A 24,185-nucleotide genomic window follows, 5' to 3' on the forward strand; every position below is an offset into this window, starting at 1 on the left:
GTTGGCCTTCTGCGTTGAGTTCCCCCAACCCAAGTACACTATTTCAGCAGCTTCCAGAAACTCATAAATTGTCATTGTTGCATTATCTGAGAAGATCCCGACATCCGCTGTATCACCCTTGGAAGTGTTGATACTGTGCACTTCTGCTGTATTATACATCTCTTCCACCTTCAAACACCAGTTCTCTGCATAATCCAGAAATTCATTAACTTCATCACAATACTCATAACTCACTCCAGGAAATTTCACATACTTCTGCAAGGACTTCTGTATGTTCCCTACTGCCGAATGTACAGCTGGAACATCAACAGTTTTGTACTTCTTCACCAGAGATATATCCACAGGGCTCATCCCTAGGTCTGCAACTACAATCTGTTGGAGTTGTTTCCTGGCTCGCTCAATACTCTTCCTCACAAGATCTCTCTCTCTGGTATGGGACTCAAAGGATCTGGAGTCCTTCTCTTGCACTCGGGGTTCACACAGCGTGTTTTGCATAGAATTATTCACTATCTGATCAGATAAATCCACTACTAATCCTCTCAATCCCTCTGTCACATGCCTGCTGGAGTCCAACGAATCTCTGATCTCATCGAGCTCCTCTCTCATCCTGTTCACAGCTAGACCCGGAGAACTATCAGCAATTTTTTCTTGAATTGAATTAACAAGCTCCGCAGGAACCTCCGTATGCACTTGAGCAGAAATATGTACAAACCAATCCTGGATCATCTCCACCTTCTCGTCCAACTTAGTATCCAGTTTGTGTACACTAGCCTCTAGCCTGTCAAACCTCTGATCCTCCAGATCCAGCCTTTCCCAAATCTTGGAATTACTGTTCTCCAGGATCCCAATCTTGTCTTGTAACTCCAAATACATAGCTTCCGCTCCATGCACTGTTATAGATAACTTCCTCATCCCACTGACAATATTGTTAACCTTCTCTTCAACAATGCTCTGGCGTTGCTTCATCAATCTTACCCATTGATCCTTCTGGTTATCAGCATTCAATCCTTCTGCAGACAATCTTGATATTACTTCTTCTAGAGATCCGTTCAGGTCCAGATCTAACGCTCTCTGGATGGTTACTCCTTCAGGTTGCAAAACCCTGGGAGTGTTTAGGCTAGGCAGGACAGAGTCTGATTGGACAAACCCTAAACCACCCATTCCTGTACTTCTAGAACGGACACCATCAGGTTGCAAATCAACATCTATCCTCGGGTTGGAGAGAACGATTTTTGGTTGAACACGATTTGTAGATCCCTCACTCCGATTTGTAGAGTTGCCAGACTGTAAACCCTGCGGTGTATTTGGCCTAGTAGATCCAAGTCCTGATGCTACAGGTCTCGATCCTACCATTGCTCCATTACTCCTGGGTTCACCCAGAGCTTCTCCTCCCCTGTAAATAGGTGCAGACACAACACTGTACGGTGATGACCTCTCTATGGATTCCTCGTTATGAAACACGTAATCCAGATCACAACTTCTCATCATTATCTCCTGATTTCTTTCACCACCAGACTCCTGAACTGGTACACGTTCATCCTGCTGGGGGTGTACTCCTGAGTAATCCCTGGATATCTGCCGGGCTCTCTTCCGGATTCCACTCAATCTATCCTTGAGATTCCCCAGTTCTCCCACCAACACTAAATCCCCTTTAGTTACTAAAACTTCTGAGATTTTCAGCTCAATATTCCCCAAAAATGTCCTATGATTAGCCTCAATAACATTCATCATCTGTGGAACAGAGCATGCCAATTCCCCCCACTTAATTATCTCATCTCTAAATTGGGATAAATCATCTCTCAGTTTTACATCAATTTCGTTTGAAACAGTCCGCGACCTAGTGCGTACCCTTGATTCAAACCGCGTCCCCCTGCTGCTTTCAAGGTTGTCATCAATAAACCCCGTAACATTAATCTGAGGAGTAGAAGCATATCTATTGGAATCAATAATCTCAAATCGGTTATATCTTGCGGTATCAGGTAAATTTAAGGTACTGCTCAGTCTATCCCCCTCCCCCTCTGATGTAGACTTTCTCCTCCCTGCGCCCTGCATGGCAAATTAGGAAATGAGCTCAAACAAATTTCACCACACTTAAAAATGTTTCCCCATAAATTTCCAATCTGGCATTTATAGAAGATTAAGTAGGTTAAATTAAGCCCAAATCCAACAATTTATCGCCCTATCACATCAAATCACGAAGATATGTAGGGATTATCAAGTTAATCTCAAAGAATAGAGTTATCCCGCTCAGTCACTTGAAATATTTTTCTGAACTGGCAAATATATCAAGGATGAGAGATAGCTCAATAAATTAGACTCAATCAATTGTCATCCTTAACATGATCGACAACATTCAGGATTTATCAATTGATCTCAAGGCAGAGTTATTCTCCTCACTCACTCAATATATTTCTCCTATCTGGCAAACACACTAACGGTGAGGGAAGAGCTCAATAAATTAAATCTCTTGGTATAATCCAGTGTTCGTCCCTTCAAGATATTGATCAAGAAGGTACTGACGGTGGATCATAAATCTCAGATAAACTGCTTTCATCCAATCATCCAATCACGAACATTTCATTAACATTCAATTTCATAACTTAGACTTTGTTCACTCGGTCCTTCACTATATTTTTCCAATTTGGCCAATATACTGACAACGAGAAACAAATCCAGTTTATAAACTCAACTAAGCATCCCGCCTCAATTTACTAGATATAGATCTAATAAATGATAAGAGTTAGGATTATTAAAGGATCTCAGTTTAATAAAGCTTCCTTGTAAGCTTATTCCTACGTCAGTCCGTATATTTTCCAATTCAGGCAATATAGCGGCAACGAGAAATTTTTGCTCAATCTCAATTAGTTAACCGGTACCCTACAAGGTTGCGATTGAATGTTTCGCTACTTAGCGATTTTCCTAAAGACCTAATGAAATCTTTATAAGTACCGTGCGGTATTTCTCAAGATAGGATTGTAAGCCTTCCTCTTCTGACCGCTCTCCATAATAAAGGATAATAATATGGTTCCGAACGTTTATTTCTGCGAGACTTCAATCTAAATAATTTTTAATAAACCCACAGAAAAAGCATCGAGTGATAAAATCATACAAATACAACAAATAAATCAACTCAGGCATTAAAAAACTGTGGAATGGAACCAATACATTACATTTATAAGATATCAAACCATAACCGAACATAAATAAACGATATTCATATACATATAAAGAATAATTACCGCAGTGATCCTAGAATTCTTAGCACGGTTTTAATAATAGACGAACTTGCATGAAAAACAAATATATACTACGGTAGAATCTGCCCGCTTCCACGCAAGAAACTTGCGCATGCGTAGTCGGTCTGGAAACAGCTTCTAAAACTAGTTTTTTACAATACGTTCTGTACAGATCTGCAGGGAGAACTCAGGAATTCACAGGGGCACCACATAGACTTTATACACGCAGCATGGCTCGCGTAACAACTGTTGTTCTTAAAAAATTTTATCCCTGATATAATCGGAAGGGATAAATTTCTCAAAACAATGGCTTTGCTTAAAAAAGTATTATTAATCCTACTAAATACTAACTTAATTTCTACTTCTCCTAACGTCACCATCGTTGCAATTGTTGTCTCTCTGGCAGACTCTCCTCCTTCTCTCCACCTCATACGACGGATTAATCTTCCTCCTTTCGATTCTTCATGATGACTAACTCTAATTCGATTTTAGTTCAGTCCAGGATAATCCAATTTCCTCCTCCCTTGTGATTTAAATCTATTGGCTTGAATTTAAAATAGAATTCCGGGTAATCAGTGGCTTTTGGATTTGCATGCATTCAAACATACGTTAAAAGCATGTTTTCTGGGCTGGCGTCTTTTAACGGCCAAATATTTTATCTCTACATGTTATTGTTGACTACAGTTTATTTACAAGTAAGCCTCTCTCCATGCTTACACTGTAATAGAAAATTTTTTATATCTTATTAAAACCTTTTTAAAATTTTTTTTCATCTGAATAATATATATAATAATGAGAACAAATACGTAAACTTCATTTTTTATGAACTTGCATAAAAGGATGCCACAGATTTTGATTTTCTCATCCCATTATTTTTGCAACCTGGTGTCGCAGACCTTAGATATCTTGAATGAATTCTGTGGAATCTACTAATCTAAGCTAAAAATATTAAAGATTTACACCATTTGTTTGCAAAGGAATTGAGTTTTTGCCACAAACTCGTATTTTCTAACCCCTATATCTTTGCAACCGTATGGTGTAAACCTTTGATATTTCAAACTTAGACTATTTGATCGAACAGAATTAAAATTCTGAAATATTAAAGGTCTTGGAAAACAGGTTTCAAAGTTATAGGAATTGGCAAAAACTCAAATCCTTTATAGGGATTAGAACGTATCACTTTGTAACAAAAACTAAACTTCTCTTAAAATTTAAGGACTTGCCGCTTGCGTAATCCAAACATACTTCAAAAAGTCTGCTGACTGAGGGGCATTTACAATTATTATTTCCAATACCTTATTATTAAAGCCATGAGTATCTTTGCGATTTATATGAAGCACTGTCTCTAAAATTACAGTTCTATTACTTGTGCCGGAAAGGATGGTCAAAGATAAGAATTTGAAAATCAAAATAAATTTATAAGGATTTTAGTCCAATTTCCATACATAACCATTTTTAGGTTCTAACTCTGGAAGAAATCTACACTGAACTAGAAGTCTTGAATACTCTTTCAACAGCTTTAAATGATCTAGATGCTCTTATCCAAGCAGGGAGAAGGCAAAGACAAGCTGTAAATGACCCCACCTCATGCGATGAAATATTGAAATATATGGACACTGTGAAATCATTAGTAAACTCTAATCCTAAGAATGCGATCCATTATGTCAACGCAATCAAGAGAGCTTACCCTTCGGTCAAGCCATGCACCGGAGTCAGGGAAAAAATTTCAGAATCAATCCTAAAGGTAAAAGGAAGAACTGTAGAACTTAAAGAAAAACTTAAAGTTTTTACAACAAAAGCACCTACTACAGTAACATATGTAAATCCAACAACAGTAGCACCTACTACAGTAACAACTGTAGAACCAACAACAGTAGTACCTACAAAAGTAACAACTGTAGAACCAACAACAGAAGCACCTACTACAGTAACAACTGTAGAATCAACAACAGAAGAACCTACTACAGTAACAACTGAAGAATCAACAACAAAAGCACCTACTACAATAACAACTGTAGAATCAACAACAGAATCACCTACTACAGTAACAACTGTGAAATCAACAACAGAGGCACCTACTAAAATAACATATGTAGAATCAACAACAGAAGCACCTACTACAGTAACAACTGTAGAACCAACAACAGAAGCACCTACTACAGTAACAACTGTAGAATCAACAACAGAAGCACCTACTACAATAACAACTGAGGAATCAACAACAGAAGCACCTACTGCAGTAACAACTGTTGAACCAACAACAGAAGCACCTACTACAGAACCAACAACAGTAGAACCTACTACAGTAACAACTGTAGAACCAACAACAGAAGCACCTACTACAGTAACAACTGTAGAACCAACAACAGAAGCACCTACTACAGTAACAACTGTAGAATCAAAAACAGAAGCACCTACTACAGTAACAACTTTAAAATCAACAACAGAAGTACCTACTACAGTAACAACCGTGGAATCAACAACAGAAGTACCTACTACAGTAACAACTGTAGAATCAACAACAGAAGCACCTACTACAGTAACAACTGTAGAATCAACTACAGAAGGACCTACAACAGAAGTACCTACTACAGTAACAACTGTAGAACCAACAACAGAAGCACCTACTACTGTAACTACTGAAAAATCAACTACAGAAGTACATACAACAGTAACAACTGTAGAATCAACGACAGAAGCACCTACTACTGTAACAACAGAGCCATCTAGTACAGTAACAACAGAAGTACCCTCTACAGTAACAACTGAATCACCTACTACAGTTACGACTAAACAACCTACTGCAAAAATAACTGAACCATCTACAACAGTAACAACAGAACCACTTACTACAGAACCAACAATAGAAGCACCTACTACAGTAACAAGTGTTGAACCAACAACAGAAGCACCTACTACAGTAACAACTGTGGAATCAACAACAGTAGCACTTACTACAGTAACAACTGTAGAATCAACAACAGAAGCACCTACTACAATAACAACTGTGGAATCAACAACAGAAGCACCTACTACAATAACAACTGTGGAATCAACAACAGAGGCACCTACTACAATAACAACTGTGGAATCAACAACAGAATCACCTACTAAAGTAACAACTGTAGAATCAACAACAGAATCACCTACTACAATAACAACTGTAGAACCAACAACAGAAGCACCTACTACAGTAACAACTGTGGAATCAACAACAGAAGCACCTACTACAGTAACAACTGTAGAATCAACAACAGAATCACCTACTACAATAACAACTGTGGAATCAACAACAGAGGCACCTACTACAATAACAACTGTGGAATCAACAACAGAGGCACCTACTACAATTACTGTGGAATCAACAACAGAATCACTTACTACAGTAACAACTGTAGAATCATCTACAGAAGCACCTACCACTGTTACAACTGTAGAATCAACAACAGAAGCACCTACTACAGTAACAACTGCAGAATCAACAACAGAAGCACCTACTTCAGCTGCTACAACAACTGAAGCTGCTACAACAACTGAAGCTGCTACAACAACTGAAGCTGCTACAACAACTGAAGCTTCTACAACAACTGAAGCTACTACAACAACTGAAGCTGCTACAACAACTGAAGTATCAGCTTCAGAATCAACAACCACAATGTTAGCAACAACAACAGCATTATTTGTTGAAACAGCACAAGAGGTATATACTATATTTTATAAAAAGTAAATCAAAATTATGCTATTTTTATTTTAAAATTTTGTTAATTAGGATTTATTTGGAAGTTAATGTAATTTGTTGTAAATGCATCCAAGCCTATTTTACCGCCATTTGATGAAAATAGAAAACACCATTAATTTAAAAAATTGGGGTTTTATGAATTTACTAAATTATGTAAAAGAGTAAAAATATTGTTGAAAATATCATTCTAATTTTCAGCTGTCAGTTGGGGCTCTGAGATTTTAAATTTATATTTCCCTCTCCAAGTGTAAATAAAATGTCTACAGATATATCTTTTTTCCAGGTTGAGCAACAGATTAAGCAAGTAGAGCAGGAAATTGTGATTGTGAATTCATTATCATCTGCCCTGACTGAATTGAATGAAATGCTACCTGCAGACAGAAGAAGACGATTGCGATCAATTGTTGTTCCCGATACATGCGAAAAAATGAAGGAATACATAGAAAAAGTGAAATTTTTAACAGCTTCAGCGCCTCAGCAAGCTCTGGAGTTTGTGGTTGCTGTTAAAGAAGCAGTTGTAAACAAGGTTCCATGTAACGGACTTAAATCATCTGTAAGTGCAGCTAAACAAGTTGTAGAAGAAAGAAAGGCTATTGTACTTGAGAAAAAATCTAAATTAGAAGTTAAACTTACCTTGATTAAAGCAGCTGAACAAACAACTTCTGCTGAACCAAGTGCTAAACAAACTTCTAAACAAACATCAGCTTCTACTACAACTGAAGCTGCTACTACAACTGAAGCTGCTACAACAACTGAAGCTGCTACAACAACTAAAGCCGCTGTTACAACTGGAACTTCTACTATGACTGATGCTGTTACAAAAACTGAAGCTGCTACAACAACTGACGCTGCTAATACAATTGATGCTGCTACAACAACTGAAGCGGCTACTACAACTGAAGCTGCTACAACTGATGCTGCTACAACATCTAAAGCTGCTACAACAACTGAAGCTGCTACTACAACTGAAGCTGTTACTACTGAAGCTGTTACTAAAACTGAAACTTTTACTATGACGAATGCTGCTACAAAAACTGAAGCAGCTCCAACAACTGATGATGCTTCAACATCTGATGCCACTACAACAACAGAAGCTGCTACAACAACCGAAGCTGCTACAACAATTGAAGCTGCTACTACAACTAAAGCTGCTACTACAACTGAAGCTAATACTACAACTGAAGCTGCTACAAGAACAGAAGATGCTACAAAAATAGAAACTGCTACCACAACTGAAGCTTCTACAATAACAAAAGCCTCTACAACAACTGAAGCTGCTACAACAACTAAAGCCGCTATTACAACTGAAGCTTCTACAACTGAAGCTGTTACTACTGAAGCTGGTACTAAAACTGAAACTTCTACTATGACGAATTCTGCTACAAAAACTGAAGCTGCTACAATAACTGATGATGCTTCAACATCTGATGCCGCTACAACAACAGATGCTGCTACTACAACTGAAGCTGCTACAACAACTGATGCTGCTACAACATCTGAAGCAGGTACAACAATTGATGATGCAACAACAACCGAAGCTGCTACAACAATTGAAGCTGCTACTATAAATGAAGCTGCTACTACAACTGAAGCTGCTACTACAACTGAAGCTGCTACTACAACTGAAGCTGCTACTACAACTGAAGCTGCTACTACAATTGAAGCTACTACTACAACTGAAACTGCTACATCAACGGAAGCTGCAACAACAATTGAAGCTGCTACTACAACTGAAGCTGCTACTACAACTGAAGCTGCTACTACAACTGAAGCAGCAACAACAACTGAAGCTGCTACTACAACTGAAGCTGCTACAACAACTGAAGCTGCTACAACAATTGAAGCTGCTACTACAACTGAAGCTGCTACNGCGGCCACAACAACTGAAGCTGCCACAACAACTGAAGCTGATACAACAACTGAAGCTGCAACAACAACTGATGCTGCTACAACAACAGAAGCTGCTACCACAACTGAAGCTGCCACAACAACTGAAGCTGCAACAACAACTGAGGCTGCCACTACAACAATTCCGATGGGAGAAACCACCGTAGATCTTACAGATTCTGCTACAACAACTGCAGCTTAATACCAAACCTTTGTCATCTGAAAGAAGAAAATATTGGAAAAAGCAATTAAAGATTTTAAAATTGTGTTTAAGTTTAATATATTCAATTATTGGCCTTAAATATTTATTGTTTTTGTTTTTCTTTAAAATTGGATTATTCAGTTTTGTTTTAACTCACAAAAATGTGCGCACCTTTTATCTTAGCTTTTGGTTTTGCTTGTTTTTTATGTTTATTTTGATCATCTATGAATAGCAAAAAATTGGACCCCGATCGATTCAGCTGTTTGAACGCTTTTGGTTACATAAGAACACATATACAAACACCCAAGCCAAGGAACTCAAACAGACAAGCCAGGGAACTCAAACAGACAAGCCAAGGAACTCAAACAGACAAGCCAGGGAACTCAAACAGAAACTCAAACAGACAAGCCAGGGAACTCAAACAGACAAGCCAGGGAACTCAAACAGACAAGCCAAAAATTATTTATTAAAGCTATTTAAGATTGAAGTACAAATGTTTTCAAAATTTGATGAAGATATAATACTTTTTTTTAAACAATTCGATTGCGCTGTTCACAAAAAGATTTGACTACACAAAAAATATTAAAACTTACAAAAAATTCGAATCAGATTCTTGATTTTATTCCACGTTTGTAGATTCAGAGTTTTTGAGATTGAATATTGAATCAACTAAAGCAGTTGTTGGAGAATGTAGCTTGAAGGGAAGAATGAAGCGTTCATGCAGTAACATTTCGCCTATTACAAGTTCCCCTGTAGTAAATATTTGTTTAGATAACCTTGTGCCAACACAGTGTTTTGCGTAGATAACATTTTGCTTAGATAACTTAAAAGGGCAATTTTTGCATAGATAATTTCACTAATTTTTTTTGGAAAATTTCTCAAGTTTCTCTTTTTTTCTCAGAAAAATGTGTTGCAGTGTTTACAACTTTCTTTAAAGGCTACTAGATCGTTGAAGGTGATGTGAGCCAGCATTGGCAGCATTCATGCAAATCACTAATTTAAATGAAATCAACTTATTCAAATAATTCTAATCCGGGCAAAAACTATCCTCTAATATTATCTAGGCAAACTCTGTCTAGGCAAACTGTGTCTATGCAAAATGTTATGTAGCTCACTCCTCACTCCCGTATGCCAAGTCCATTGCGCAACTAGAGGGGGGGGGCGGCCGGGCGAATATTGCCCCCCCCCTAGCAAAAGTCCTAGTTGCGCCTCTGAGCACCTGATTCAATCAGGGTTTAGTCATGTGTTTATGGTCTATTGTGAACCAATAGAAATAGTATGGCGATCTCATCATCCAATCAGAGTTATGAATCCTTCAATCGGGGCTATCATTAAATGGAAATATTTACTTCTACTGAAAATATAGTGGTAGGTGAGCTTGTATTTGGCGAATGAGCCCCATGGCCTGAATGGAACAGGTGTAGAGACTCAATTCAATGAAGTGAATAAAAGAGATGTGCTGTATGTATATTGAGATTTTAAATAATACATGTGAGATCAATAGGGGGCGGGGTCCAAAAATTGTATATCAGGAAATCGCCAAAATACTTCTCTAAAGTACAAATATATAAAGATATTAGCTGTTTTTTATACAAATGAGATGTGTAACAACATCCTATTCTAAATTATTGTAAAAAATTAGAAATTTACAATATCGGTTATTTTCCACCATTTTTAGCATGCGTACACATAATCAATTTATCTATTAACTGGAGTTTAAAATATGCATATTTTAGTAAATTTCATACCAAGAAAAAAAGAATCAAATCACCATAAAAATAATTTAAATGACCAAAAATAGTTCAAATGTGTGTATTATTTCAAGGTTTAGGTTGGGACAATTTCTGGGCCGAGCGCTGTGGCTAGGACAGGGGGGCTAGAGGGCCGAGTGCTGTGGCTAAGGGTTCAAATTAATATAACAATAGTTCAGATGAACCAAAAAAAGTTCAAATGTATGAATCATTTCAGAGTTAGGTTAGTTAAAGACAATTTCATGGACCGAGGGCTGCGGCTCGTAGTTTAAATTAACGGAAAAAAGTTCTTTAAGGAACTAAAAACTAGTCTTAATGAAATGTTCAAGTGAACAATCTATTTTTTTAACTCTTAAAATATCATTAAAACTATTATATGCTGATTTGAATTTGTTTAGAAACTATTTTTATGTTTATTTGAACTATTTTTTTTGTTTACTAGAACTATTTTTCGTTCATTTGAACTATTATTTTGGTTTATTTGAACTTTTTTTGGTTCCTTTAAACTAGCTTTTTGCTCATTTAAACAAAAATATTTTGTATTTAAAAACACAGTCTCTAGTTTACACCAAAGAAAAATATACAAATCGTAATAAAAATACCTTAATATGCCTTAGGCAAAGTCAAAACACAGTTATAACATCAAATCAAGTGTACGGACAGTTTGGTTTCTAAGACTATGTTTACAATTTATTATAACCCGTTCAACATGGACGGTTTCAGGGGGGGGAGCAGTCCATTACCCCCACCCCTGAGTGAAATTAGGGGGGGTGAACCCCCCCTGGATTTTTACAAATCATTTCTCATTTATAGTATAGTTTTTATTCATTCTTCTATATAAATAATAAATTTTACTTGAAAGTGGCAACATTATGAAAATAAATTTAAAGTAAGATATCAATGCAATGCATGAGGCTTGCCTCAATTTTAGACATTAGTGTTTTTAATTCATTCATTTCTAGTGGCCCAAGAAAACTAGTTTATCGTAGACTAGGAGAAGGGAGGATTTTTTTTTATTTCGTTCAGCCTTCTTATGGTATACTTTTATTTTTAACTCTAAAATTAACATAGAAACTACTTGCAGTCTCCTGCAAGAAAAATTAGCATGATTTAAGAAGCATTACTTACTAAAAGAGAAAGAATAATAGCAGAAAAATAAAAATAATTCTCCCTGTCTTAGACTAGCATGATTGATATGTTATGTTAAATTGTTATTTTGGTTTCGCTTAGAAAGCGATTCTGCACTGGATTTTGTTTGCTTATACATGTTCTTGAATATGTTTAAAGATTTAGACTCCTTTATATACTTATAGTCCGGCAAAATGTTCCATGGGTTTATCACTCTCACAAAATTTATGTAAAATGTATGTATGTAAATATACAGTGTGCCATTAATAGTTCAGCAATCTATAATATTTTTTAGATAAATAAATAGATTATAAAGGCATTTTTCCTATACCCTGTATTAAAAGGTAAAAGAAACTATAATTTTAGTAGGGTTAACAGGTTAAGAGGGTAAATAGAACTTTTTAGCTTTTAATTTGTTTGATAACATTACAGGGAGGGGGTAAATTAAATATAAGAGGGTGCATTGGGGGGTAAAATCAATATAGAAAGGGAGTAAAAATTAATTTTTTTACCCCCCCCCCCTGTCTTAAATCCTGAAACCACCTATGCCGTTCTATCGCTGTGGATCAAACTCAACTCTGTTTTTTAAGGGCTTCACAGCTTTACTCCAGGGTATTCAGGGGTGTGGGAAAACAGAACTGAAAACTCACTTTGTTCCAAAGCAAATCTATTTTGTATAAAAAACAGAAGGACTTTAATCTTTAACTATAAAAGGGTTCAAAATTCAATTGAGATTATACTATACTATACTATACTATACTATACTATACTATACTATACTATACTATACTATACTATACTATACTATACTATACTATACTATACTTTACTAATAGATTCCACTTCATCAGGAACCTAAACATGAAATTTAGCTCATCAGAAAAAGCTACAGTCTTAGCTTGAGATCAAGGAATTCTCTGCTCACCACGGAGCTATGACCAGGTACAGGTTCACCAGGAACTGGAACAGGAACCAGGGGAACCACAGAATTCACCTGCAGGGCAGAAAGCTTGATCCTCTTCCTATGATCTTTCCCAGGTCTCCAATTCACCATATCATAAACAGATATCTTCACATCCTCCGCGTCCATAGAGATCACTCTGGATCCAAAGATAAGCTGATCCAGTTTATGTATCTCCGTAACACACTCATGAATCTCCAGTATCTAAGAACTAGAACTTAAAAAACACAGTTTATCTCTCGTACTTCGATATGATCCAACATCTTCAAGCTAAGACCCCTCCTCCTTTGGTACAGCTCCAGCTCTTCCAGCTTAGGATACTTCCAGCCTCCTGTCTTCTTGGTATCTTCAATCAAGAAGTCCAATACAGGATCCCCCAACGGGAGAAACTTCTGGTCTTAAAGATACTTAGGCTTGTTCAGTCCTGACCTGCTGACCTTCTCCAGGTACTTCTTCATGCACAGGTTCTCATCCATTCTTCATATGATGACCGTAACCCTCAGAATATATATATATATACTATAGAATAACAGGTGGCACCTGTATTGGTATGACATTGTAAACATGTATTGGTATGTTATTGTGTACATGTAGTACACTGTTCTTGGGGGGATTTGTTTTGATCAGTTACATGATTTCTCAGTATAACAAGCATTGAGGATTGTTCAGTGTTAAATTGTTACACGGATCAAACATATAAGATTTCATTCTTTTCCTAAAGATGAAAAGTTTAAAACTTCACAGGAAAGCTGCAGGTTTCTGGACTCCGGGAAAATTTAGTGTTGTCTGTGCAAAACATGTTGAAAACAAATACGTTTCTAGATGAAAGTTAAGTTATAACGTTTTTCCCAGTCTCCATCTTCCCTACCATCCACATCAACAGGAACAGCTAGATAATGGAGAGGGTGAGTCTTGACTTATTTACAGGGGCGGATACTGGATTTGGTTAATATTGTTCTAATGATTAATTTAATATAAATGTAATTTCATTTAACCCTATGAAGGCTGGCTGCTTTAAATTTATTAAGGGTCTAGTTGGGGCGACCCCCCCTCCCCCCCCCCCCTAAAAAGGCCTGAAATATGTTAAAACTAATATTTTTTTGTTGTTGACAAATAAAAACACGTTAAAAAACTGATTTTATATTTATACTTATCAATGACTTTTCCGAAATGTAACTTTTATATACAGTGATAACCAGAAAACAATAAAATAGGAAGACGACATTATATCAGTACTTAAGTGTATTTGATCGCGTTACAAAGCAAATAGTTTACCAGACACTTCAAAAATAACTTTTTTGTGAAATGGGTCTTTATACACTGCACAAATGCTTTGTTTCATGGTTAATGAACTTTTTAAAGTTAAACTTGATCCTCAAAATCTTCTTACTATTCCTGAGTTTTCTGGTTATCACTGTATGTTACTTAACCCTATTCCTGCTGGGTGGGNTTGAAAGGAAGAAAACTATTTGAAACAGTTTTGAAAATACGTGTTTGATTAATTGAAGTAATGATAAAAAGATAACAAGAGAAAGTTTGGATAGTGAATCTTCAAAATCCCCCCCAAAGATTACTGAACATCTGGACATTTATGTATTGTACTGCCTGTACCTGTACCTGTTATTCTATAGTATATATATTCTGAGCCGTAACCAAACAAGCTAGGTGGACAGCATGTCGCACTTGTTAGCATTCCTCTTCTCCCCCCAAATCTTCTCTCCTTCCTGAGGGATCAACATGGATAGAATAGGATTGTATTCCTTTTATCTCTGAATCCGCAATCTCTACTCAATCCTGATCAGTCCTCAACGTACTAAAATAACAAAATTAAGTAGGGTATGCAAAATTATTTGCGAAATTAATTGATTTCTGAAAGAATCTTTAAATTCAACATAAAAGTACGAAAATTGCTTTTAAAATTTATGTGTGAAGACGACATTAGTTTCAGAATGTAACGTATTGCGGTTGCGGTAAAACGGTGGTGTATTTTTGACCTACGCAAATCCGCTATACTCCACTTCTGGCCTACGCCAAATCCGCTATACTACACATCCGACCTACTAGCATGTGGTTTTACAGCTGCTATATGGAATTTTGGCCGCAGCGCCGGCCCCCTATGCCTGTCCTGGCCGCGGCGCTCGGCCCCCTAGCCTGTCCTAGCCGCAGCGCTCTGCCCAGAAATTGTCTTAACCTAACCTAACTCTCAAATCATACAAAAATAAACAGCTGGCGTAGGTCCGATATTGCAGTAGGTCGGAATTGTTCAGTAGGGGGGATGTTACGTATAGACGATGTAACATTACCATGGTGTATTTTTCGACCTACGAAAATCCGCTATACTCCACTTCTGACCTACGCCAAATTCGCTATACTGGTAAAACTCGCAATGACGTTTTGGTTTGGTTTGGTTTGCAGTTCATTTGTTACAATTTAAATGAAGGAAAAAACTAGAGCTAAGGCTCAAAAAAGGTTTAGGGGGAAGTATATATCCCCTTCCCAGCTTCAGATCTACCAACTTATCGTAATATTAAACAAATGATAATTCTCAAAAGAAGTTATGAAAGAATATTTGAAATGTCGTCGTCCTTTTCTGAAAATTTTAATTTCTATTATTTTTAAAATCTGTTTATTATGCCCAAAAAAAATATTTATATTGTAATCATCGTCAAATTATCTCCTATCAGGTCTCTCAGGGCTTTTAAGATTTAGAAAATCAATTGCTTTATTTTAAAACTTAATTTAATCATGCTTAAATCTAGGTACTAAAAGATCCAAAAAAGGCAAATTCTTGATTTTTAAAGTACCACTACCCTTATCTTCTGAAATATTTGACCTATCATAAAATCAAGAAAGCCTATATGTCTCTTTAGAATTTTTGGAGGGGTGTCTCGGTCTTGGTCTCGGTTTCGCAAATTTTATTTAAATTTTAAACTGAATAGATATGCAGAAAAAACGTTTTTGGGGAAATTTTGTCTTACATTTTAACTATAAAATGAGAAATGTAATTCGGAGAATTAAGACTGCTGGCCCAAAGTTTTTTTTCTTCATATTTGGACTTCATGGGCCCCAAGAAAACCTGGGATGGTTTGTTCCAATGTGTTCCATCAAAAAAGTCAATTAATGACCTCCTCCATTGAACATAAAACTTGTGTCTACTAGTTACATCAGAGCAAGTCAGAGATACCAATCAAACGAACCTTGTGTTTAAAATAGAACCTGACGCTTCTGACAACTATTTGCTTAGATCCATTAGTTTTGATAGAAGTGAGTATAGAGATCTTCGTGTTTTCTTCTTTCAAACCCCTCAGCCTCCAGGTAACAGAATCTTTACTTAGGTTGTCATCATTAACCCTATCTCTGTTGGGGTACTTGAAAACCTGGATATGCTGGGGGGGGGGAATTTGACCCCCCCNATCCCTGCTGGGGTACTTGAAAACCTGGATATGCTGGGGGGGGGGCAATTAATGGACCCCCCCCCTCTAAATCCCATGTTTTATGTCTAAATATGACAAATGATACATCATTGGAAAGCTCTTGTGCTCTACTTTTAGAATCTGCAAAAAATTTGCAAATTTGCAAAAATTGAATTTTTTATCGCAAAATCCAGTTTTATAGTAAAAATGTTTCGCAAAACTTGTGCAATTTATTTTCTTCTTATGTCAAGGGCTTTCCAAAAAGCTAAATTTTATCAAAATCTGACAAGTGGAAGTGGGTCAAAACAAAGATTTAGTTTGTAACAGGAAAAAGCAGTCATTCAGGCAGTGTGCCTGAGGACTCAGGCAGTTAGTACTAGTCCGGTTTTAGGCCTAAAGGGAGGGCTTTGGGAATGTAGGAAAAGTCAGAAAATTTCAACAGCCTCAGACCAATACTTTTTGAGCTATTAAAAAAAACTACGGGGGGTCAAATTGACCCCCCCCCCCAGCAGGAATAGGGTTAAACACAAGTAAGGCTGAATTTCACGTGATTGGTAATCTGCTTGATCTTAACCATTTATTGAAACACAAGTTTAACTTATTGTTGTACAAGCTGTACAATACAAAGGAATATGAACATAATGTGTGTATATTCTCTCTCCCCCCGCTCCTTACTGTACTGCAGGGACCCTGGAGAAGGATGTATTATATACAGGGTGTCCCACATCAAATTAGAACACGTCAATGGGTCTAAATTACGATTTGGGGGACAAATCAGAAAATTTAAGAAGAATGAATCATTTTGAAAAATTTAATAAGGCTAACAGAATTTTCTTTTTGCAGAAAGTGCTAGATTTTTTAAGTATTATGTGCGTATTTTGGCGTTAAAGATTGGAGATAATCTAATATGATATGGGACGCTCTGTACATAGAATCCTGATTGTAAACCGGTATATGTATAGTGTATATAGTACAACAATAAAACTGATTCAGATACTTCAGTTTGCACTAACAGCTACGTGGTGTTAATATTCAGGTATACAATTATCTGATATACTAAACGTCCATATTTCTATTAACTATTATAAGTTTTATAGCGTTGAGTTTGATAGAAAATACAGGTCCATTCAAAAACCATTAACCTCTAACGAGCAACAAACAAATTTATATCTATTCTATTATTTAGAATCACTGGAAGAGGTAGAGAGGGCGTTCCTCTCTCCCCCCNAGTTTACAATAGTAGATGGAGTAGCACATGAAGTTTACAATAGTAGATGGAGTAGCACATGAAGTTTACAATAGTAGATGGAGTAGCACATGAAGTTTACAATAGTAGATGGAGTAGCACATGAAGTTTACAATAGTAGATGGAGTAGCACATGAAGTTTACAATAGTAGATGGAGTAGCACATGAAGTTTACAATAGTAGATGGAGTAGCACATGAAGTTTACAATAGTAGATGGAGTAGCACATGAAGTTTACAATAGTAGATGGAGTAGCACATGAAGTTTACTATAAAGTAGATGGAGTAGCACATGAAGTCTACTATATAGTAGATGGAGTAGCACATGAAGTTTACTAGAGTAGATGGAGTAGCACATGAAGTTTACTATATAGTAGATGGAGTAGCACATGAAGTTTACTATAGTAGATGGAGTAGCACATGAAGTCTACTAGAGTGGTAGGCGATTTTCTTAATACAATGAAGACGACTGTCGATTTCAATTTTGATTTATATCAAGCCGTTGAACAGCATAGATACACATAAACATCAAAGTGAAGAGACACTGTCAATTAAAAAAGATTCTCTTTGACTAAATGTAAACTTGTATTTCGATAAAAGCTTGTTAACAATCAAAACTTAAATAAATAATTTGTCTTCATTGTATTGATATTATCGTCTACCACTGTATAGTAGATGGAGTAGCACATGAAGTTTAATATATCTTCGTAGATAGAGACAAATATTAATAAGAAGAATTAGAGGAGAAAAATGCTAAAGACAAAACTTAAACTACTAATGTAAGTTTATATATTGGCAACTGCAGGACGAGTTAAGTTGAACACAAAAGGTGAATTTTAATAAATATTTATAAAAATTAAGCTTTTAAGGTTACTATAGTAGATGGAGTAGCACATGAAGTTTACTAGAGTAGATGGAATAGCACATGAAGTTTACAATAGTAGATCACCAACCCCCCTGGAAAGGTCGTACTCACGTATTTGTCATTTATTGTGAAATAAATGATGGTACAAATTTATTGCAAAGCAGTAATCTTCTATCAGTGAATGCGCTGAAATAATTCTGGTTACAAAGATATAGAGGTTTTTACGTGTAGACAAGGTTATCCTCTCAAAACAAAATCTGGTGTATCAGACAGTTATTGTTTATAAAAGTCTGATACCAGCAATAACTTTTCAACCTTAAATTCGTTAAGTGTTATACAATATTTGTATTGCTTAATTTCATATCATTGAACTGTCATCAACACAGCATTTTAAATGAACAATAACAAATTATGTTTTTTTTTTATGATATTATACATATATGTAAAAACCTAAAAAACTTGTTAAAGATTTTAAAATGAAACAGGGCAGATATTGTTAAATAATTGAATTAATGAAATACAGTGTTAACCAGAAAACTCTGGAATGGGAAGTTGACTTTTGGACTCAGGTTAATAGTTAACACTGCTGTAAAAGGACCATCAAGTTGCAAGTCAAATCACATAAAATTTTCCTTCAGAAATTGTAAATATGCAGGTAAAATAGTTTTTATGTCAACGCTAGTTTAAGGAACTCTAAAAGTATGTGTATTTCTTTATAATATATCTTAAAGCATGACAACTGTAAATGTAAGAGGAAAGTGTTAAATAAAATGGACTTGTATACAAATGTATAAATGTATAATCTTAAACTTGGGAAAACTTTTAGACTTTTTTTCGGATGTTTATGGATAGCAAAAATTCAAAATTGTTGACGAAAAAAATGTCAACAGTTACGTTTTTAAAAAATCCATGAAATTGACCCAAAAAATTCGGAAACAATTTTGTTTAATGAAAACGTGGCGAATTAACACACAGGCTCTAAAGCTAAGATTATTACTAAAATAATGGTGCAAGGCCATTCGATTAATATATTCAGGGCCATTCGATCATTAGCTGTAGGAAATCAAATACTTTTCTTAATTTAGAATATTCTTAACTTCCATGTTTATTGGGTGCAAAAACAAAAACAAAAACATATAAAATAAAGAAATCTTTTAATTTTGCAATTTGCACACATCCAATTCTAAAGAAAAACAAAAACGATTAATATTTAAGGCAATAATTAAATATATTTAAATTAAACACAATTTTAAAATCTTTAATTGCTTTTTCAAATATTTTCTTTTTTTCAGATGACAAAGGTTAGATGTTAAGCTTCAGTTGTTGTAGCAGAATCTGTAAGATCTACGAGGGTTTCTCCTATTGTTATAGGATGAATAGTTGTTGTATAAGCTTCAGCTGGTGTAGCAGTTGTAGTTTTTGTAGGAAGCTCAGTTGTTGTTGTTAAAGGAGTATCAGTTGTTGTAGAAGGATAAGTTGGTGAAGTATCTTCAGTTATTAGAGGATGAATAGTTGATGTATAAGCTTCAGCTGGTGTAGCAGTTGTAGTTGTTGTAGGAAGCTCAGTTGTTGTTGTTAAAGGAGTATCAGTTGTTGTAGAAGGATAAGTTGGTGAAGTATCTTCAGTTATTAGAGGATGAATAGTTGATGTATAAGCTTCAGCTGGTGTAGCAGTTGTAGTTGTTGTAGGAAGCTCAGTTGTTGTTGTTAAAGGAGTATCAGTTGTTGTAGAAGGATAAGTTGGTGAAGCATCTTCAGTTATTGTAGAATGAATAGTTGTTTTATCAGCTTCAGTTGTTGGCTCTGGTGGTGGAATCATTGCCTGAACTCTTATCTTTTCTTTTTGAACCTTTACCTTTTCAGCGGATACTTTTGCTTGTAACGTTGATTTAATTGATGTACATGTTGCGCCAGCTCTTTCAAGTCCAGCTTTAACGAGTAAAAAGTATTCAACTTTCACTGTTATGTCTGTTGCAGCAGCAGCTGTATTCATCCATTCAACAATTTTATCACATAGCGTTCCATCAGCTACTGCATCATCTACTGCGTCTCTTTTCCTTCTTCCAAGGTTAGCCACTAGTTCTGCAATGGCAAGAAGAAGATTCTCAGCCTCATTTAGTTTTGCTAATGTTGCTTTAGCCGCATCAATTTCTTCTTGACTAATCGTCTAAATTATGTATGTATAATATTAAAAAAGTTCTTGTCTTATTTCTGAATCAGTAGTTAGGACACTTGTCCTACTATTCCTGTTAAAAAAACCAAGGGGCATTGTGTTTCTATGACTCAAAGGAATGAATTTTCAAGATAGTATTGGTTTGATTAAAATATATTGAATTAATATCAAAATATTACCAAAGTACAATTAACTTCAGCGGTATCCTCTATTGGAACTTCTGCGAAGCAGTACAGATTCCCAGGGGAATCATCCTACAAACCATTCTTTTACTATAGACTTGAACACCAGAAAGGTAGCTTAATAGGTTAATTAGTAATGCTATTTCTAACGGATTCTAAGAGATAGTTCTTTTATGAGGTTTTATGATCTTAGAGTTACTTTTGAAAACATATCATTCCTGTTTCGAGAATTTTTGATAATGAAGACGACATTTTCATATTTTCCAGGAATATTTGAAAATCCAAGCCGTGAAAACAAGTTGCAAATGAAATATTAACTTATACAAAAACAAAATTAAATGTATTTTGAAATATTATTTACGAATGTGTCGAAAAAAAAATCGATGATTATAGGTTGTAACATATCTTAATGATTTGTTTGGAATGAAATTGATTTTTTACGATCCGAATCAAATATTGCAACTGTATTAGTCGCTTTTAAGAATTTTCTCCTTTTATACGCAACAGATAGAAATAAGATTAGTAGCAATCACCATCGAATATTATTCGACGTAGGCCTAGACCCCCTTTAATTTTTCGTGAACACTCCCTTTAAATACACGTAAATTTCACTGCAATTACACAGCATTTCAAAGGGTAACACTGTGAGTCAGGGGTCACTTTCATAGTTTCTTTAAGGATTAATGAATACACGCTATATAGGGTTGCCTTCATCAATATCTTTTGGACACCATTTTATTTCAGAAGTGTTTAAAATAGTTTTTTTTTTAACCTTATTGCATTAAAACACTCTTTTCTCCTTTTTCTAAGTAAAAGAATGAAAATTTCCTTTGTGTAGACGCAGTCGTCTTTGCATTCGGAATAGGTCTTGTATTTATTTAAGTAGTAGGTTCCTATCAAGCTAGGATCGGTAAAATCTAAACATAAATTTGTATTAGACTATTGTTTGTATATAATATCTTTGATATCATTATTATTATCAATAATGATGTTACAATATATACCTTTAACCACTTTCTTTTGGCAGCATTCGGCGGTCGCACCAACAATCATAGTAAAACACACAACTGAAATATTATAATCAGAGAAAGAATCATTGGGAATAAAACAGGGCTAAAGAAATTAAGTCCTTGCCACAAAATCAAATTTACTCTTCCCTATATCTTTGCAACTTGATGGAGTAAACCTTTTATATGTCGTAGTTTTTAATATCTAAGATATGCGATGTCGAGTTGCAAAGATATAGGGATTAAAAATTCAGAGTTTGTGGAAAAGAGTCATTTCCTTTTAGCGGTATCAAACCTTTAATTATTCGACCTTATTTTTTCACGTAATAGTAATTTTATGGAACTTTGTGAGTTTGCAGAACTCTTTAAATATTGAAATTTAACAGAATTTACTTTTACGTAATTTTTTTCATTTACTTCAAAAGAAAGTTTTATAACGTAGCTGGGAATTTTTTAAAGTCTGGGATTCCTAGACTTGTCTATATAGATTCCTAGACTTGTCTATATAGATTCCTAGACTTGTCTATATAGATTCCTAGACTTGTCTATATAGATTCCAAGATCGACTTGGTGTAGATTTAAAAAGTTGAACCCGATTTGTCCACTGTATATCAACAGAGCCCAAAACTTAAAGCAGGGTATCGTTGTGAAAACGGATGGGTGTATGCGGTTTTGTGGATATCAATATTTTTGTTATGAAATATTTTTTATTTAGTTTATTCATATTCTCCATATTTTTCGAATCTACACAAGTGCTAATACCCCAAAAAAGAACTCGAAGACTTCGTTCAACGTTACTCTTTTAAATTTCTGGCTCAGGCTACCCGATGCAAAAATGTCAGATTAAGATTAGATAAATATAATTACTTTTGGCTCAGGTATCGGTATATATATAAAAATACACTCATGATACGAAAATAAAAAACGGTCTATAGATTAATAACAATACAGATAGAAAACTAGATGTCATCTTTTCAAGATTTAAGGGTTTTTCGCTCACAACCACCCTGAGTCAGAAGCCCAAAGGAGTTCCACGCAGGCAGCAGTGAATTACAAGAACTCCTTTGGGCCTCTGCCTCAGGGTTATTGTGAAGGAAAAATCCTTAAATCTTGAACAGACGACATCTAGTGTTCTATCTGTATACTAAATTTATTAGATACTAGATAATATATTCTATTTGTTAGATACAAGATATAGAAACCACAGGCCAAAGTGTTGCGACAATTCAAAATCAATGCGTTCTAGAAAATTCATTAGATTTGAAATTCTGAGCACATTTAATGTAAAAATAAAAAATGAGGCTCTGGAATCAATCGGAAAAAACTAAGGGTTTTAGAGAATTTCCAAAGGTACAGGGTTACCCACAAAAGATGATACTTCAGAGACGACTCTACGAAATTGTTTTACGGTTTATTGTATTACATTTATGATTCCCTGCAACTACAAAATATGTTTTTCGTTTTAATCATTAAATAAGCCATTAAATTACTATATCTAAGGCAGAAGACCTGATTTAAAATTATGATGTCATAGTTCAAGAGCTTCCGGTCGTCTTTACAGTCGATTGTGCGGGTAACAATGTATTTCAAATTTGATCGAACATAAAAGGTTTGTTTGTCCTAGTAGATTGAAAATTTTCAACTGATATTTATATTTCCCAAAACAACGGATTTGGCTAAAATGTTTAAGCTCTGGCCTAATATATCTGAAGGTAACAGATAATTTTCACCTGATAATTAGATAATATACAAGAAACTTAATACTAAAATGAAAAATTGTCATACGTATGGCATATTTAATTTCAAGTGACCCTCCATGCAATTATGGCAATGTCCCATTTATACATTTGTTGTCAATAATTCGGTTTTTCTAGGTTTAAATTGTATTTATTTCAGTTAATTCCTACTTTTTTACCTGCGGTACTTGTAAGTCACTGTGGTAGAGAAACAAGGATTAAAATTAAACATTTAAATCTAATTCATAATTGATCAGACAAAGATTAACGTTTTGAATCGAGCATTGACATGTCTATGCAAAGAGAGTATCTTGAAATTACACGAACTGTCCTATTAGTAAAATATTAATCTTCATGAGGCAAGTCCCTGATAAGGGAAAGATTACCTGGAATAATAAGAAGCATGACTTTTATTAAAAAGAGCTGTTTCTCAGTTGACTGTAGAAGGTTTAATGAAATTTAGCAAAATTATTTGCTCTTATAAAGGCAATTATTATAACAGATCATTTAATACAGCTGTTCTAACTTCTAATAACGTAATTTTTAATAAAAATCTTTGGATTTTGTTTTCAAGGGAGTAAAGTATGGCTCTTTTTTAACTATTCTTAACTGTTACACAGTTAAATATCTAGGAGGGTTGGGGGGAAACAGGTGTGGGGAG

The 24,185-nt window shown here is 35.2% G+C and overlaps 2 protein-coding genes across 2 annotated transcripts; one reads left to right on the forward strand and one right to left on the reverse strand.

Moving 5' to 3' along the window:
- Positions 1–4,693: 4,693 nt before the first annotated feature.
- On the forward strand, positions 4,694–9,452 carry LOC111716445 (mucin-2; the record flags this gene model as incomplete). Its single annotated transcript, XM_023491901.1, is given in 2 exon segments — positions 4,694–6,936; positions 7,259–9,452. Coding segments are annotated over 2 exon segments (3,897 nt in total). The 3' UTR covers positions 9,065–9,452.
- Positions 9,453–19,708: 10,256 nt separating this feature from the next.
- LOC111716446 (mucin-5AC) lies at positions 19,709–24,014 on the reverse strand. Its single transcript, XM_023491902.1, has 5 exons — positions 23,911–24,014; positions 21,786–21,848; positions 21,610–21,698; positions 20,779–20,853; positions 19,709–20,593 (listed from the first exon to the last, which is right to left on the reverse strand). Exons 1-5 carry the CDS (start codon positions 23,927–23,929, stop codon positions 19,736–19,738), a joined length of 1,104 nt encoding a protein of 367 aa, XP_023347670.1. The 5' UTR covers positions 23,930–24,014; the 3' UTR covers positions 19,709–19,735.
- Positions 24,015–24,185: the final 171 nt, after the last annotated feature.

The sequence above is a fragment of the Eurytemora carolleeae genome, unplaced genomic scaffold, assembly GCF_000591075.1.
Source record: "Eurytemora carolleeae unplaced genomic scaffold, Eaff_2.0 scaffold2057, whole genome shotgun sequence".
Classification (NCBI taxonomy): domain Eukaryota; kingdom Metazoa; phylum Arthropoda; class Copepoda; order Calanoida; family Temoridae; genus Eurytemora; species Eurytemora carolleeae.

Bases quoted from the DNA above. Each gene is read 5' to 3' on its own strand.
- LOC111716446 (XM_023491902.1), bottom strand. The intron at 21,699-21,785 runs GTATATATTGTA...ATTTATGTTTAG, and splicing joins CCAAAAGAAAGTGGTTAAAG to ATTTTACCGATCCTAGCTTG. The intron at 20,854-21,609 runs GAAATTTTCATT...AATGGTTTGTAG, and splicing joins ACGACTGCGTCTACACAAAG to GATGATTCCCCTGGGAATCT.